Raw genomic sequence first — 13,225 nt, 5'->3', positions numbered from 1 at the left:
GCGTGGCCGGGATTTGAACCCCATTCCTCAGCATTGTGAGGCCAACCCTCTACACTTGTGTCACTGTTTTTTCATTACCTTTAAAAAAAAGTGTTGACAATGTACGTATACTTAATTTTAGCTCACACAATGGATTGCTAAGTATCGATTTATAAATTCCATTTTTTTAATTTTATCTCTGCGTTGCACTTTTACCTGAGTGGGCGGAGTTAGTGGCGTCACCCCGGGTGGGGGAAGGGTGACACAGTTGGTGCACTTGTGGGAATTTCACGCGTTGTCTCCAATTTTCGGCACACCGTACGCGATACTCGGAAGATGTTTTACTGACATATAAAAATAAAAAAAATAAACTCGCTGTGCTATGTGGGAAAGCGCTTCCACTTCGCTTACTTCCCACTTAGCGGTATCTTCGGTGGATTTCGGAACGTCAACGACGAGGAAAGAAAGAAGAAAGAGGCGAAACTACAGCGAGGCGATGGGAAATTTGATACCGGTGATGACCCTGCTGCTGGTGTACCTTCCAACAGGTGAGGCACAAATGTCTTTTTTTTTTTTTTTCGTCGTCTTCTTGACACATTTGGCCATTTTGTTTTTCTTTTGAGTGCTGTGAGCCAAAGCAAACAGTTTACGCTCCCAAGTTAATTATAAACAGGTGCAACTAGGGCGAGTCCGACCGCCTCTCGTCGCCCTCCACATCGATTCAAACGCGACAAATGTGGCTAATGTCATTTAATTTCTGTTGATGAATTGTATATCAATAAACAGTCGATTATTTTGCGATATAGAATAAACTGAGAACTGCACAATGTTAATTTTGCAAATAGGAACTGTTTTTTTGTAATGCTTGTTTACACCGTTAAGGGACTGACGGAACTTTTTATATTACAGTCTGCGGTCTGCTTTTGTGCATTTGATGAAAAATTACTGGCAACATTTTTTTTAAATTAGTGGGTCAAAAACTATACTTTGTCTGTTGTTGTTTGTCTTGTTGTCTGTCTGATGTTTATCATCTTGCTATCCTCAGTTCTCCTCCGCCTTTTATGACTGACAACTTTTATTGCTGCTAATGAAAGGGTGCTGTACGCGTAGTGACATTTAAAGCGACTCATCGTTGAAAAGTACAGTTAAAGTACAAAGTAAACCCCCAAGAACTTGAGTGTTTTTCTTTATTTTCATCTTCCGTGTCCAATTAGAGACGCTGTGCATCCAGGTGATCGTTCCGGAGTCGGAACGAAGCACAATGTTGTTCGCGTCCGTGATCCTTCGCTGCGACTTCTCCACCTCTGCCAACCCGCAGGATGTGCTCGTGACCTGGAGATTCAAGTCCTTCTGTAAAGACCCCATCCTGGAGTACTACTCCACAAGTCAGTCCTGCTATAGAGCTCGTGCCGCTACGTCATATAGTCACGTGACTTTTGTTTACGTCACCATATTGCCGGTCAAGTTAAGCATTGCTCAATGCTAAGTCTGTTGGAGATGACACGTAAATATCTCGTAGCACGACGCACAGAGTCTTGTCCGATATTGTCAGACATTTAGTAGGTGAAAATAAACGACGGTACGTGGAAAAATCAGATAAACTCGGCATAGAGGACCCGTATTTAATGCCGAAGTTGAAATTTTTGCCGATAAGAAATTGGACTGTTAATTTGCTTCCGCTTGTGTTGGACAACGGGATTTGGTGAGTAAGTCGGCAAGATTTACACGGAAAAGTCACCACCAAGCATGAATCAGGACCTTCTAAGATTGAACGCGATCAACATCCCCATATGTTTGTATATTTGGAAGAATTTTTCACATTCTATATCGTATAACCGCTGTGTGTCCGCCAAGGCTACCAGGCCGCCCTGCAGCTGGGTCAGGACCCGTCCAACGACTGCCCGGACCGCCAGCGCACGGTCCGCACCGTCGTCCAAAAGCGAGGCCTCAACGAGCCCACGCTGGGCGTCGAGTACCGGAACCGCAGAATTACAATTCATAACAGTAAGCTTGCATATGAAACTAAATAAAGGTTGTACGTGGCCATGAAATGATCCAAACGGTGTGCATCGCAGAGGCTGACTTGGCCATCACCGAGGTCATGTGGTGGGATAACGGCGTGTACTTCTGCACCATCGACGCCGCCGGCGACACATCCGGCGACAACGATCGAGAAGTTAAACTCATTGTGTATCGTAAGCCTCCTCCTTTTTTTTTTTTTTTTTTTTTTTTGCCAGTGCCGATCCGTTCCATTTGCTAATAACTGATTATTCTTAGGCGGCTGGAAAGCGTTGGCCTCACAGTTCTGAGGTGCAGGGTTCGATCCTGTGTGAAGTTTGCATGTTCTTCCTGTGCCTGCGTGGCTACCTGAGTAGAACCGTCCAAAAAATATTGCACATAATTCCAAAGTACTCATGACATTTCCCTTTCATTCCAAAATATCTGGTCTTTTCCAATTACAAGGCATCCATCCATCCATATTCTTACCCGCTTATCCTCACAAGGGTCGCAGGGAGTACTGGAGCCTATCCCAGCCGTCAACGGGCAGGAGGCGGGGTACACCCTGAACCGGTCGCCAGCCAATCGCAGGGCACATGGAGACAAACAACCGCACTCAAAATCACACCTATGGGCAATTTGGAGCGTGCAATTAATGTTGCATGTTTTTAGGAGGGCGGCATGGTGGATCAGCTAGAAAGCGTTGGCCTCACAGTTCTGAGGTCCCGGGTTCAATCCCGGATCCGCCTGTGTGGAGTTTGCATGTTCTCCTTGTGCCTGGGTGGGGTTTCTCCGGGTGGCCACTGAGGGTTCCTCCCACATCCCAAAAACTTGCAACATTAATTAGACACTCTGAGTTGTCCTTAGGTGTGATTGTGACAGCGACTGTCGTCTGTCTCGATGTGCCCTGCGATTGTCTGACAACCGGTTCAGGCTGTACCCCGCCTCCTGCCGGCCGGTTGACAGCTGGGATAGGCTACAGCACTCATGCGACCCTTGTGAGGATAAGCGGCTAAGAAAATGGCTGGATGACTATTCTTACTATAATCATTAGCCGCTTTGTCACGAAACGTTCTAGATCAGAGGTCAGCGACCTTAAAAAAAAAAAAAATGAAAGAGCCATTTGGACGGTCGCCTATAGGGGGAAAAAAAAACCCCCACCAGGAAAACAAAACGTACAAAACCCTTTTGACATCTAAAGTGAGAAAAATGTATTATTGTTTTTGACCTGTAAAATAAAACAACGATGTAATGAACTCACAGAGAGAACACATTTTATTGCAGCTCCGAACCAAAATTTCCAACGTCTGCTCGAGTCCTCATATTTATGAAATGAAAGCAAAAGCGCCGCCTGCTTGACTTTTGTGACGCCGTTTCCAGACTGGCTGACGGTGCTGTTGATCATCGTGGGCGCCCTGCTGCTCATCATCCTCTTGTGCGTCTGTTGCTGCCAGTGCTGCCCCCAAAAGTGCTGCTGCTACGTGCGCTGCCCTTGCTGCCCCCGGACCTGCTGCTGCCCGGAGAAAGGTACGCAGGGAACCGTCGCGTCGTTTGCGCGACGACCACAACGTATCGAAGGCGCTCCAAGTGGCAACATTTTCTCAGCGAGATTTGCAGTATTCATCGAGAAACCGTTGAAAAAATGCTGTGATAGCACAAAAAAATAAGAATCTGGATCCTCGTCTCTTTGGGGTGCTTACTTCAAGGGCCACTGACATGCCTATAAACATTCTAAAATACATATAACATCACTTTAATGTCTGTACGGAAAAATAAATATGAGCAGAGGGGGCAAAGTTGCGGAAGTCTCAACTCGACATCCAAGTGGCGGCCGTATTGCCTGCGACGTCATCAGCAGACGTCACACTGGCACATTCGCCATTGAAAACGCGTAGTGGCGCCTGCGATGAAAGACGAACGACAGAGATTTTTGAATTTTTCCGGCGCTCCTTCTGACAGGGAAGCTCTTTTTGAAGACGAGAACATCTCACAATCGAGTGAAGTGAGCGGGGCAATATTACCCTATCGTTTTGAGTTATATTTAGATGATATGCGGATCACTTCTAACTAAGAACAGACTCCACGACAGTATTTATGACAGTACGTAGCGTACTCAGCACCTCGGCACAGCGATGACGCCCTGGCCGAAGCAGTGATTGGCGGACCCGGCGCAGATGCCGTGATCGGCGCCCACCTACCTGTCATATGGAACCCACGAAGCTCTCGTCCTTTGCACCCGTGCAATCCATTTTTCACGACAAGCAGTGTCTTTTTGAAAAGTATGAAGAATGAATCTATCCTCCCAAGTGTTCAAGCAACATCCAGCAATACGACGAGACGGTATTTTGGCTAACACGAAGGAGCAACTAGCTAACTTCCCATATGTAAAACCGGTATAAGCACACGAGCCCACCTGAGTGCGCTCCGGCTAATAACGTCACTTCCTGCTTCTTCTCCAGAACAAATCCCTCGAGAGGATTTTCATGGCGGGAGTGACAAAAAGCCATGTACGTCAAAATCATGTTTTGTGGTGGAAAAAATGGATAGGTCTATTCCGGCTGCCCTTTTTTTTTTTTTTTTTAAATTAAAAACATACTAAAAATCACACTTTTGGTGTCAGTGGCCCTTTAAATGTGATTAGTTCAGTGGTTTTCAAACAGGGGGGTACGCACCCTGGAAGGTGGGGGTGGGGGTGGGCCACGGGGGCTACCGTGAACACTTTTCATCCATAAGTTACACATTTAGCTGCGAATTATCTTGTGCAGCTGTTGAGGGTTCAATTCCCACTTGGTGCCACATTGACTTTATTTGACAGAAGAGCAGTCCGGGATGTCGTCTCTGGCCCCGGACAATATGATCAGATGCAAAATGGATGATTTGATATGAGGCGTGAGTTGCTTTGTCGTGCAAATTATGTGACCGAGTTTCGCTTCTTGGCTCCGTCCGTAGCCGTGATGCAACACAGGATGCTCCGTGACGCCAAGAGGGCGATGGCGATGGCGCCCTGGATGCTCGGCCAGCCCATTTACGCTCCCGTCAGCTCCAACAACTCCAGCCAAGGCCTCCCCGTGTTGTATTCAGGTGCGTCCGGAAACATCTTTTATTCATTATGATGGCAGTGCAGCAAAATAAATAACCCAAATTTGTCTCATTTAGCTGATAATGCTGCACCTACTTATCAAAGGGATGGAGACAATGATAATTACATAATTTATTATTGTGCTCGAGGGGGCATAAAAAATATTGTACAAGAACTACACAGTCTTGTAAATATGAGGTGATCGGAAAGCAACTATTTGTTAATAACAATCATAATCGCAGTAATCAAGACAAACATTATTCCACATCCACAAGCAATGATTAATCATATCTAACAGAGTATCACAAACACTATTCTACATCTTATACTAGTTTGTAGTGCCTGCTTGCTACCCAAAAAAAAATATTAAAAATGGGATTGCAATTATCTCGAGTTAAAGTTTGGAATTTGCTATTGATTGTGTAGAAAGACCTAGCGTAGTTCCCGGCCTGCAGAGCGCACCTGGTTACAAGCCTCACCGAGTACATTTGTAAAGGAAATACCATTTGGTACGTACATACGCCGCAGCTGCCACGCTAAAGCTAGCGTCAATGCTAATGCTAACAGTGCCGGTTAAAATAAAACTTAGCGGTAAATATCACTGAGATGCCGGTAACACAGCAGCAACACGCTAGCACAGTGCTAACACTATTGCAGCGCTAACAGGGCCGGTAAAAGTGACATCCTCGGTACATATATGCCACCGGTCTCATTCTTTCTTACCTTTTCCTCACAGTACTTCTTGTCTGTATTCGGACGTGACTTTTACCGGCCCTGTAACATTAGCGGCGCGCTAACGCTGACAGGCCCGGTTAAAATAATACTTATCGGTAAATATCACTGAGACACGGCAGTAATACAGCAGCAACACGCTTGCACAGTGCTAACAGGGACGGTAAAAGTCACATCCTCTGTAGCTATATTCCACCGGTCTCATTCTTACCTATTCCTTATGGTACTTCTTGTCTGTATTCAGAAGTAACTTTTACCAGCCCTGTAGCATCAGCGCCACGCTAGTGCTAACGCTAATTGGGCGGTTAAAATTAAACTTACCGGTAAATATCACTGAGACAGTAACACAGCAGCAACACACTCGCAAGACGCTAACGCTAGCGCAGCGCTAACAGGGCCGGTAAAAGTCACTTCCTCGGCACATATATTCCACCGGTCTCATTCTTACCTTTTCAGCTCGAGTGCCCCCTTGCGGCCGTTAGAAAAAAATTGCACAAATCAGCCGCATCACCGCATGAACCGCACGATTGAAAGCGTGTGGGGAAAAAAAGTCTCGGTTTGTATGCCGGAAATTACGGTAAATACATCTTTCATATTTCTTTCAGGCTCGTTCTCAGAACCCGGCAAACAAAACTTCGCCATGGCGCCCGTGATGCTTCCGCAGCCGGCCGCCCACCCGCACCGCCCGAGCGGCAGCCTCCACGACAACACGCAAGTCTTGGATTACCTGGAGCACCGGGTGAGGGGGCTGGACGTGCCCATACACCCCGCTCAGAACGCGCCCCAACCCCAGCCGCCCCCTGCCCTTTTGCCCTACACGCCCGGGCCCCCCAGCATGCTGTCCGCCCTCGACGAGATGGGCGTAAGGGGGACGGAGCGAAGGGTGATCACGCTACCTCCCATCATCCAGCGCGTGCCCAGCTTCTCCTCCCACACGGGACCCCGAAGTCGAGAGCCGGACAGGGGGGCGCTACGGTTCTCCAGCCAGTCCAGCGGGAGTACCAACTCCTACGGAAGGAATTATTTGCAACAAAGCAGATACAGAGACCATTCTCCTCCGAGACGGGGGATCCTGCGCGAGGACAGCGACAGCACCGACCGGGAGGAGAGGCGAGCGAGGGGGAACCCCCGCGGCCGAAGGGAGCGCGTCGGCGCCGCCGGGTCCAGGTCTCGGCCCCGCAGCCGCGACGACCTGACGGAGGAGCTGCGGGGCGGGGGCGGGCAGAGCGAGAGGAGCTACTCGCCTCCGCGCCGCAAAGCCCGCTGGAGCTCGGACGAAGAGGACGGCGGCAGGACGGGGAGGGATTGGCCCGAGGAGCCCCCCAGCTACGCATCGGTGGAGAGCCAACACGGACACGCCCAAAACCGCAGGAACCACACGCGTCTTTCCGTAAGCAAACGCTAATTGGGCGTTCATCCTTTCTGTCATCTTTTGGGTGCGGGGCCTCTCTTCAACCGAACTTACGGCGGGGAATAATGATGCCCCTGGTTCTTTTTTTTTTTATTTTATTTTTAATTTTTTAACGTCTCTGCATGTTTCCCTTTTAATCCTTTCTCTTTGATCTAACCACATCTATTTCACTTCTTTCCGTAGGATAGAAGCTCCTCTAGCAACACCACCGTAGTCATCTAAGGCGTTTGTTTGCTCACAAAAACTGCAAAAGAAGGCTCTCTTTTTCTGCTTTTCAACCTAGGACGGACTTGTGGTTGTGATTGTAATAGTCAATATTTTCAAGACAAAGTTAATCATTTGTGTGTTACTGTATCTGTTATTTTTTTTTTTCAAGTATTGCTTTTAGACTGACACCCATCAAGAATGTGCTAAAATAAATGGGACCAAAAAAAAAAAAAAAAAACTGGACCTCGCAAGGAACCACTGTACTGTACAGTTTTGTTTTGTTTTTATTATTTTGTGAAATGTTAGGAATAAAAACATTTCGGATTCAAAATGGCTCACACTGCGGGATGAATTTGTGATCACAGTACGTTAAAGTAAAATACAAAGAACGCTCCTAAATTATGTAGGATACAAAATCTCCACCAGAGGACGCCCTCGTGGATGACTGGACGGAAATATTTATTCATTTATTCATTCATTGCTGTACAATGTGGTATGCAAGCCCATGAGAAATACATTTCTCAGTTCACTTTTGTTTACGTTTGGGCATTTTCAGGGTGAACAGTAATCCAGTGCCATTGGTATCTGGATGGGACACCGTTCAGGAACGGGTGCTTTAATAAATTTTTCATTATGGGATTAAGAGTGGCGCCCCGGTTGAATGAAGTGTTGCTGAAAAAATAAATAAACAAAAGAAAAAAATGCTTACAGCACCTGGTATTCCCAGGCGGTCTCCCATCCAAGTACTAACCAGGCCCGACCCTGCTTAGCTTCCGAGATCGGACGAGATCGGGCGTTCTCAGGGTAGTATGGCCGTAAGCGAATGCACCAGGGATGTTTAGTTTATTTATAGGCAACACACTACCACAAGTACATGAAAAAGCAAAACAAAAATACAAAATTCCGACTGTTGTCGACAAGATTTTTGAGATCAGCTGACTGGCGTACTGTGATCTGATTGGTCCTCTCGGTGCACTGATCAGGAAGCGAAAACTCCAGCAATTTGCGTAGTGTTTGGATCACAACAAACTGACGATTATGAATAATGTAAACAAAAATGCAACTATTTTTTTTTTGGCTGTAACGAGTTGCGAAAAGTAAAGTAACTTTTCCGCTGCTAGCTACACCCGACCAAATAAAAACCGTTTGACTTGTTTACATTATTCATAATCGTTCGTTAGTTGTGATCCAAACACTACGCAAATTGCTGGAGTTTTCGCTTCCTGATCAGTGCACCGAGAGGACCAATCAGATCACAGTACGCCAGTCAGCTGATCTCAAAAATCTTGTCGACAACAGTCGGAATTTTGTATTTTTGTTTTGCTTTTTTTATGTACTTGTGGTAGTGTGTTGCCTATAAATAAACTAAACATCCCTGGTGCATTCGCTTACGGCCATACTACCCTGAGAACGCCCGATCTCGTCCGATCTCGGAAGCTAAGCAGGGTCGGGCCTGGTTAGTACTTGGATGGGAGACCGCCTGGGAATACCAGGTGCTGTAAGCATTTTTTTCTTTTTAATTTGTGTTGGAAGAGACACAAACAATTGAATGTGTCGCGGGAACTTGAGCCCGTTTTACCGCAGCTGTTTCCCCCGAGTCCCGACCCAGAAAAGCGGGAGAAAATGGATGGATCACAACGAACGGACGATTATGAATAATGTAAACAAGTCAAACGGTTTTTATTTGGTCGGGTGTAGCTAGCAGCGGAAAAGTTACTTTACTTTTCGCAACTCGTTACAGCCACCCCCCCCAAAAAAAAATCGTTGCACTTTTGTTTACATTATTCATAATCATCAGTTCGTTGTGATCCAAACACTACGCAAATTGCTGGAGTTTTCGCTTCCTGATTAGTGCAACGAGAGGACCAATCAGATCACAGTACGCCAGTCAGCTGATCTCAAAAATCTTGTCGACAACAGTCGGAATTTTGTATTTTTGTTTTGCTTTTTTTATGTACTTGTGGTAGTGTGTTGCCTACAAATAAACTAAACATCCCTTGTGCATTCGCTTACGGCCATACTACCCTGAGAACGCCCGATCTCGTCCGATCTCGGAAGCTAAGCAGGGTCGGGCCTGGTTAGTACTTGGATGGGAGACCGCCTGGGAATACCAGGTGCTGTAAGCATTTTTTTCTTTTTAATTTGTGTTGGAAGAGACACAAACAATTGAATGTGTCGCGGGAACTTGAGCCCGTTTTACCGCAGCTGTTTCCCCCGAGTCCCGACCCAGAAAAGCGGGAGAAAATGGATGGATCACAACGAACGGACGATTATGAATAATGTAAACAAGTCAAACGGTTTTTATTTGGTCGGGTGTAGCTAGCAGCGGAAAAGTTACTTTACTTTTCGCAACTCGTTACAGCCACCCCCCCCCCAAAAAAAATCGTTGCACTTTTGTTTACATTATTCATAATCATCAGTTCGTTGTGATCCAAACACTACGCAAATTGCTGGAGTTTTCGCTTCCTGATTAGTGCAACGAGAGGACCAATCAGATCACAGTACGCCAGTCAGCTGATCTCAAAAATCTTGTCGACAACAGTCGGAATTTTGTATTTTTGTTTTGCTTTTTTTATGTACTTGTGGTAGTGTGTTGCCTACAAATAAACTAAACATCCCTTGTGCATTCGCTTACGGCCATACTACCCTGAGAACGCCCGATCTCGTCCGATCTCGGAAGCTAAGCAGGGTCGGGCCTGGTTAGTACTTGGATGGGAGACCGCCTGGGAATACCAGGTGCTGTAAGCATTTTTTTCTTTTGTTTTATTTTTTTAACAACCCTTCGCGATGTTAGAGAGTAACTTTGCCGCTACTCGCTACACCTGACCAAATAAAAACCGTTTGACTTGTTTACATTATCCATAATCGTCCGTTCGTTGTGATCCAAACACTACGCAAATTGCTGGAGTTTTCGCTTCCTGATTAGTGCAACGAGAGGACCAATCAGATCACAGTACGCCAGTCAGCTGATCTCAAAAATCTTGTCGACAACAGTCGGAATTTTGTATTTTTGTTTTGCTTTTTTTATGTACTTGTGGTAGTGTGTTGCCTATAAATAAACTAAACATCCCTGGTGCATTCGCTTACGGCCATACTACCCTGAGAACGCCCGATCTCGTCCGATCTCGGAAGCTAAGCAGGGTCGGGCCTGGTTAGTACTTGGATGGGAGACCGCCTGGGAATACCAGGTGCTGTAAGCATTTTTTTCTTTTTAATTTGTGTTGGAAGAGACACAAACAATTGAATGTGTCGCGGGAACTTGAGCCCGTTTTACCGCAGCTGTTTCCCCCGAGTCCCGACCCAGAAAAGCGGGAGAAAATGGATGGATCACAACGAACGGACGATTATGAATAATGTAAACAAGTCAAACGGTTTTTATTTGGTCGGGTGTAGCTAGCAGCGGAAAAGTTACTTTACTTTTCGCAACTCGTTACAGCCACCCCCCCCAAAAAAAATCGTTGCACTTTTGTTTACATTATTCATAATCATCAGTTCGTTGTGATCCAAACACTACGCAAATTGCTGGAGTTTTCGCTTCCTGATCAGTGCACCGAGAGGACTAATCAGATCACAGTACGCCAGTCAGCTGATCTCAAAAATCTTGTCGACAACAGTCGGAATTTTGTATTTTTGTTTTGCTTTTTTTATGTACTTGTGGTAGTGTGTTGCCTACAAATAAACTAAACATCCCTTGTGCATTCGCTTACGGCCATACTACCCTGAGAACGCCCGATCTCGTCCGATCTCGGAAGCTAAGCAGGGTCGGGCCTGGTTAGTACTTGGATGGGAGACCGCCTGGGAATACCAGGTGCTGTAAGCATTTTTTTCTTTTGTTTTATTTTTTTAACAACCCTTCGCGATGTTAGAGAGTAACTTTGCCGCTACTCGCTACACCTGACCAAATAAAAACCGTTTGACTTGTTTACATTATCCATAATCGTCCGTTCGTTGTGATCCAAACACTACGCAAATTGCTGGAGTTTTCGCTTCCTGATTAGTGCAACGAGAGGACCAATCAGATCACAGTACGCCAGTCAGCTGATCTCATCTCAAAAATCTTGTCGACAACAGTCGGAATTTTGTATTTTTGTTTTGCTTTTTCATGTACTTGTGGTAGTGTGTTGCCTATAAATAAACTAAACATCCCTGGTGCATTCGCTTACGGCCATACTACCCTGAGAACGCCCGATCTCGTCCGATCTCGGAAGCTAAGCAGGGTCGGGCCTGGTTAGTACTTGGATGGGAGACCGCCTGGGAATACCAGGTGCTGTAAGCATTTTTTTCTTTTTAATTTGTGTTGAAGAGACACAAACAATTGAATGTGTCGCGGGAACTTGAGCCCGTTTTACCGCAGCTGTTCCCCCGAGTCCCGACCCAGAAAAGCGGGAGAAAATGGATGGATCACAACGAACGGACGATTATGAATAATGTAAACAAGTCAAACGGTTTTTATTTGGTCGGGTGTAGCTAGCAGCGGAAAAGTTACTTTACTTTTCGCAACTCGTTACAGCCACCCCCCCCCAAAAAAAAAATCGTTGCACTTTTGTTTACATTATTCATAATCATCAGTTCGTTGTGATCCAAACACTACGCAAATTGCTGGAGTTTTCGCTTCCTGATTAGTGCAACGAGAGGACCAATCAGATCACAGTACGCCAGTCAGCTGATCTCAAAAATCTTGTCGACAACAGTCGGAATTTTGTATTTTTGTTTTGCTTTTTTTATGTACTTGTGGTAGTGTGTTGCCTATAAATAAACTAAACATCCCTGGTGCATTCGCTTACGGCCATACTACCCTGAGAACGCCCGATCTCGTCCGATCTCGGAAGCTAAGCAGGGTCGGGCCTGGTTAGTACTTGGATGGGAGACCGCCTGGGAATACCAGGTGCTGTAAGCATTTTTTTCTTTTTAATTTGTGTTGGAAGAGACACAAACAATTGAATGTGTCGCGGGAACTTGAGCCCGTTTTACCGCAGCTGTTTCCCCCGAGACCCGACCCAGAAAAGCGGGAGAAAATGGATGTGTCACAACTAACGAACGATTATGAATAATGTAAACAAGTCAAACGCTTTTTATTTGGTCGGGTGTAGCGAGTAGCGGCAAAGTTACTCTCTAACATCGCGAAGGGTTGTTAAAAAAATAAAACAAAAAGAAAAAAATGCTTACAGCACCTGGTATTCCCAGGCGGTCTCCCATCCAAGTACTAACCAGGCCCGACCCTGCTTAGCTTCCGAGATCGGGCGTTCTCAGGGTAGTATGGCCGTAAGCGATAGAATACGCAAAGCGTGGTTTATTTATACCCAACACGCTGCGACCAAATTAGATATAGATATAACACATTAATTGTAGTTGCATATAAAAAAGTAAACCAAAAAAACATTCATCCACCCATCTATTTTCTTTGCCGCTTTAACGAAAAAAAAAAAGCGACTGTTTTTTTAGCTCGTTGTACTGCGATCTGATTGGTCCTCGGTGTTCCCGCGCTGATCAGGAAGTACTGTACTTGATAACCAAAGATGTTTAGCAAAGCAGGTTCCATCAGTCACGTCCCTCCCTGTAAATTGGAACCGTCCATCAATTTAATATCGATGAAGTAAAACTCCAGGAATTTGCGTAAGGTGTTTGGATCACAGCTAATTATGAATAATGTAAACAAGTCAAGTGCAATTTTTGGGGGGTCGGCTGTAGCTAGCTGCGGTAAAAGGAGTTCATGTTCCCGCGACGCATTCAATTTCACGCGTCGCTTACATGGCGTAATGTTGTAAATAAGGCTGTGTCGAGAGTATTTGGATAAAGATAATTTAATACTTTAAGAGGTC

General features: G+C 45.8%; 1 protein-coding gene, 8 non-coding genes and 1 pseudogene across 12 annotated transcripts; 8 read left to right on the top strand and 2 right to left on the bottom strand.

The window, feature by feature from the left end:
* The first annotated feature begins 64 nt into the window (after window positions 1-64).
* LOC133512076 (immunoglobulin-like domain-containing receptor 1) lies at window positions 65-7,727 on the top strand. 4 transcript variants are annotated; one of them, XM_061841338.1, is made up of 9 exons: window positions 65-527; window positions 1,025-1,118; window positions 1,194-1,364; window positions 1,834-1,983; window positions 2,055-2,174; window positions 3,358-3,504; window positions 4,927-5,058; window positions 6,394-7,178; window positions 7,383-7,727. In XM_061841338.1, exons 3-9 carry the CDS (start codon window positions 1,241-1,243, stop codon window positions 7,419-7,421), a joined length of 1,497 nt encoding a protein of 498 aa, XP_061697322.1. In that variant the 5' UTR covers window positions 65-527; window positions 1,025-1,118; window positions 1,194-1,240; the 3' UTR covers window positions 7,422-7,727. The 4 variants fall into 4 exon arrangements, with proteins under 4 accessions (XP_061697322.1, XP_061697321.1, XP_061697324.1 ...); XM_061841340.1 differs by lacking the exon at window positions 65-527 and adding an exon at window positions 686-715; XM_061841341.1 differs by lacking the exon at window positions 65-527 and adding an exon at window positions 929-947.
* A 381-nt stretch (window positions 7,728-8,108) lies between these two features.
* LOC133512766 (5S ribosomal RNA) lies at window positions 8,109-8,227 on the bottom strand. The gene has a single exon (XR_009798285.1). It is a non-coding gene; the product is annotated as a 5S ribosomal RNA (ribosomal RNA).
* A 565-nt stretch (window positions 8,228-8,792) lies between these two features.
* LOC133512765 (5S ribosomal RNA) lies at window positions 8,793-8,911 on the top strand. The gene has a single exon (XR_009798284.1). It is a non-coding gene; the product is annotated as a 5S ribosomal RNA (ribosomal RNA).
* Window positions 8,912-9,413: 502 nt separating this feature from the next.
* On the top strand, window positions 9,414-9,532 carry LOC133512764 (5S ribosomal RNA). The gene has a single exon (XR_009798283.1). It is a non-coding gene; the product is annotated as a 5S ribosomal RNA (ribosomal RNA).
* Window positions 9,533-10,035: 503 nt separating this feature from the next.
* Window positions 10,036-10,154, top strand: LOC133512801 (5S ribosomal RNA). Its single transcript, XR_009798296.1, has one exon. It is a non-coding gene; the product is annotated as a 5S ribosomal RNA (ribosomal RNA).
* A 333-nt stretch (window positions 10,155-10,487) lies between these two features.
* LOC133512800 (5S ribosomal RNA) lies at window positions 10,488-10,606 on the top strand. Its single transcript, XR_009798295.1, has one exon. It is a non-coding gene; the product is annotated as a 5S ribosomal RNA (ribosomal RNA).
* A 501-nt stretch (window positions 10,607-11,107) lies between these two features.
* Window positions 11,108-11,226, top strand: LOC133512790 (5S ribosomal RNA). Its single transcript, XR_009798294.1, has one exon. It is a non-coding gene; the product is annotated as a 5S ribosomal RNA (ribosomal RNA).
* Window positions 11,227-11,563: 337 nt separating this feature from the next.
* On the top strand, window positions 11,564-11,682 carry LOC133512779 (5S ribosomal RNA). Its single transcript, XR_009798292.1, has one exon. It is a non-coding gene; the product is annotated as a 5S ribosomal RNA (ribosomal RNA).
* A 502-nt stretch (window positions 11,683-12,184) lies between these two features.
* LOC133512763 (5S ribosomal RNA) lies at window positions 12,185-12,303 on the top strand. Its single transcript, XR_009798282.1, has one exon. It is a non-coding gene; the product is annotated as a 5S ribosomal RNA (ribosomal RNA).
* A 262-nt stretch (window positions 12,304-12,565) lies between these two features.
* LOC133512768 (5S ribosomal RNA) lies at window positions 12,566-12,674 on the bottom strand (annotated as a pseudogene).
* Window positions 12,675-13,225: the final 551 nt, after the last annotated feature.

This window comes from Syngnathoides biaculeatus, chromosome 14 (genome assembly GCF_019802595.1).
Source record: "Syngnathoides biaculeatus isolate LvHL_M chromosome 14, ASM1980259v1, whole genome shotgun sequence".
Classification (NCBI taxonomy): domain Eukaryota; kingdom Metazoa; phylum Chordata; class Actinopteri; order Syngnathiformes; family Syngnathidae; genus Syngnathoides; species Syngnathoides biaculeatus.
Note: the sequence above shows the minus strand (reverse complement) of the source record. Positions and strands in the feature narration are given on the sequence as shown.

Coding starts and splice junctions, on each gene's coding strand:
- LOC133512076 (XM_061841337.1), top strand. CDS start 362: ATGTGGGAAAGCGCTTCCACTTCGCTTACTTCCCACTTAGCGGTATCT. Junction 1,984..2,054: donor CAGAATTACAATTCATAACA/GTAAGCTTGCAT, acceptor TGTGCATCGCAG/AGGCTGACTTGGCCATCACC. Junction 3,505..4,926: donor CTGCTGCTGCCCGGAGAAAG/GTACGCAGGGAA, acceptor CTCCGTCCGTAG/CCGTGATGCAACACAGGATG.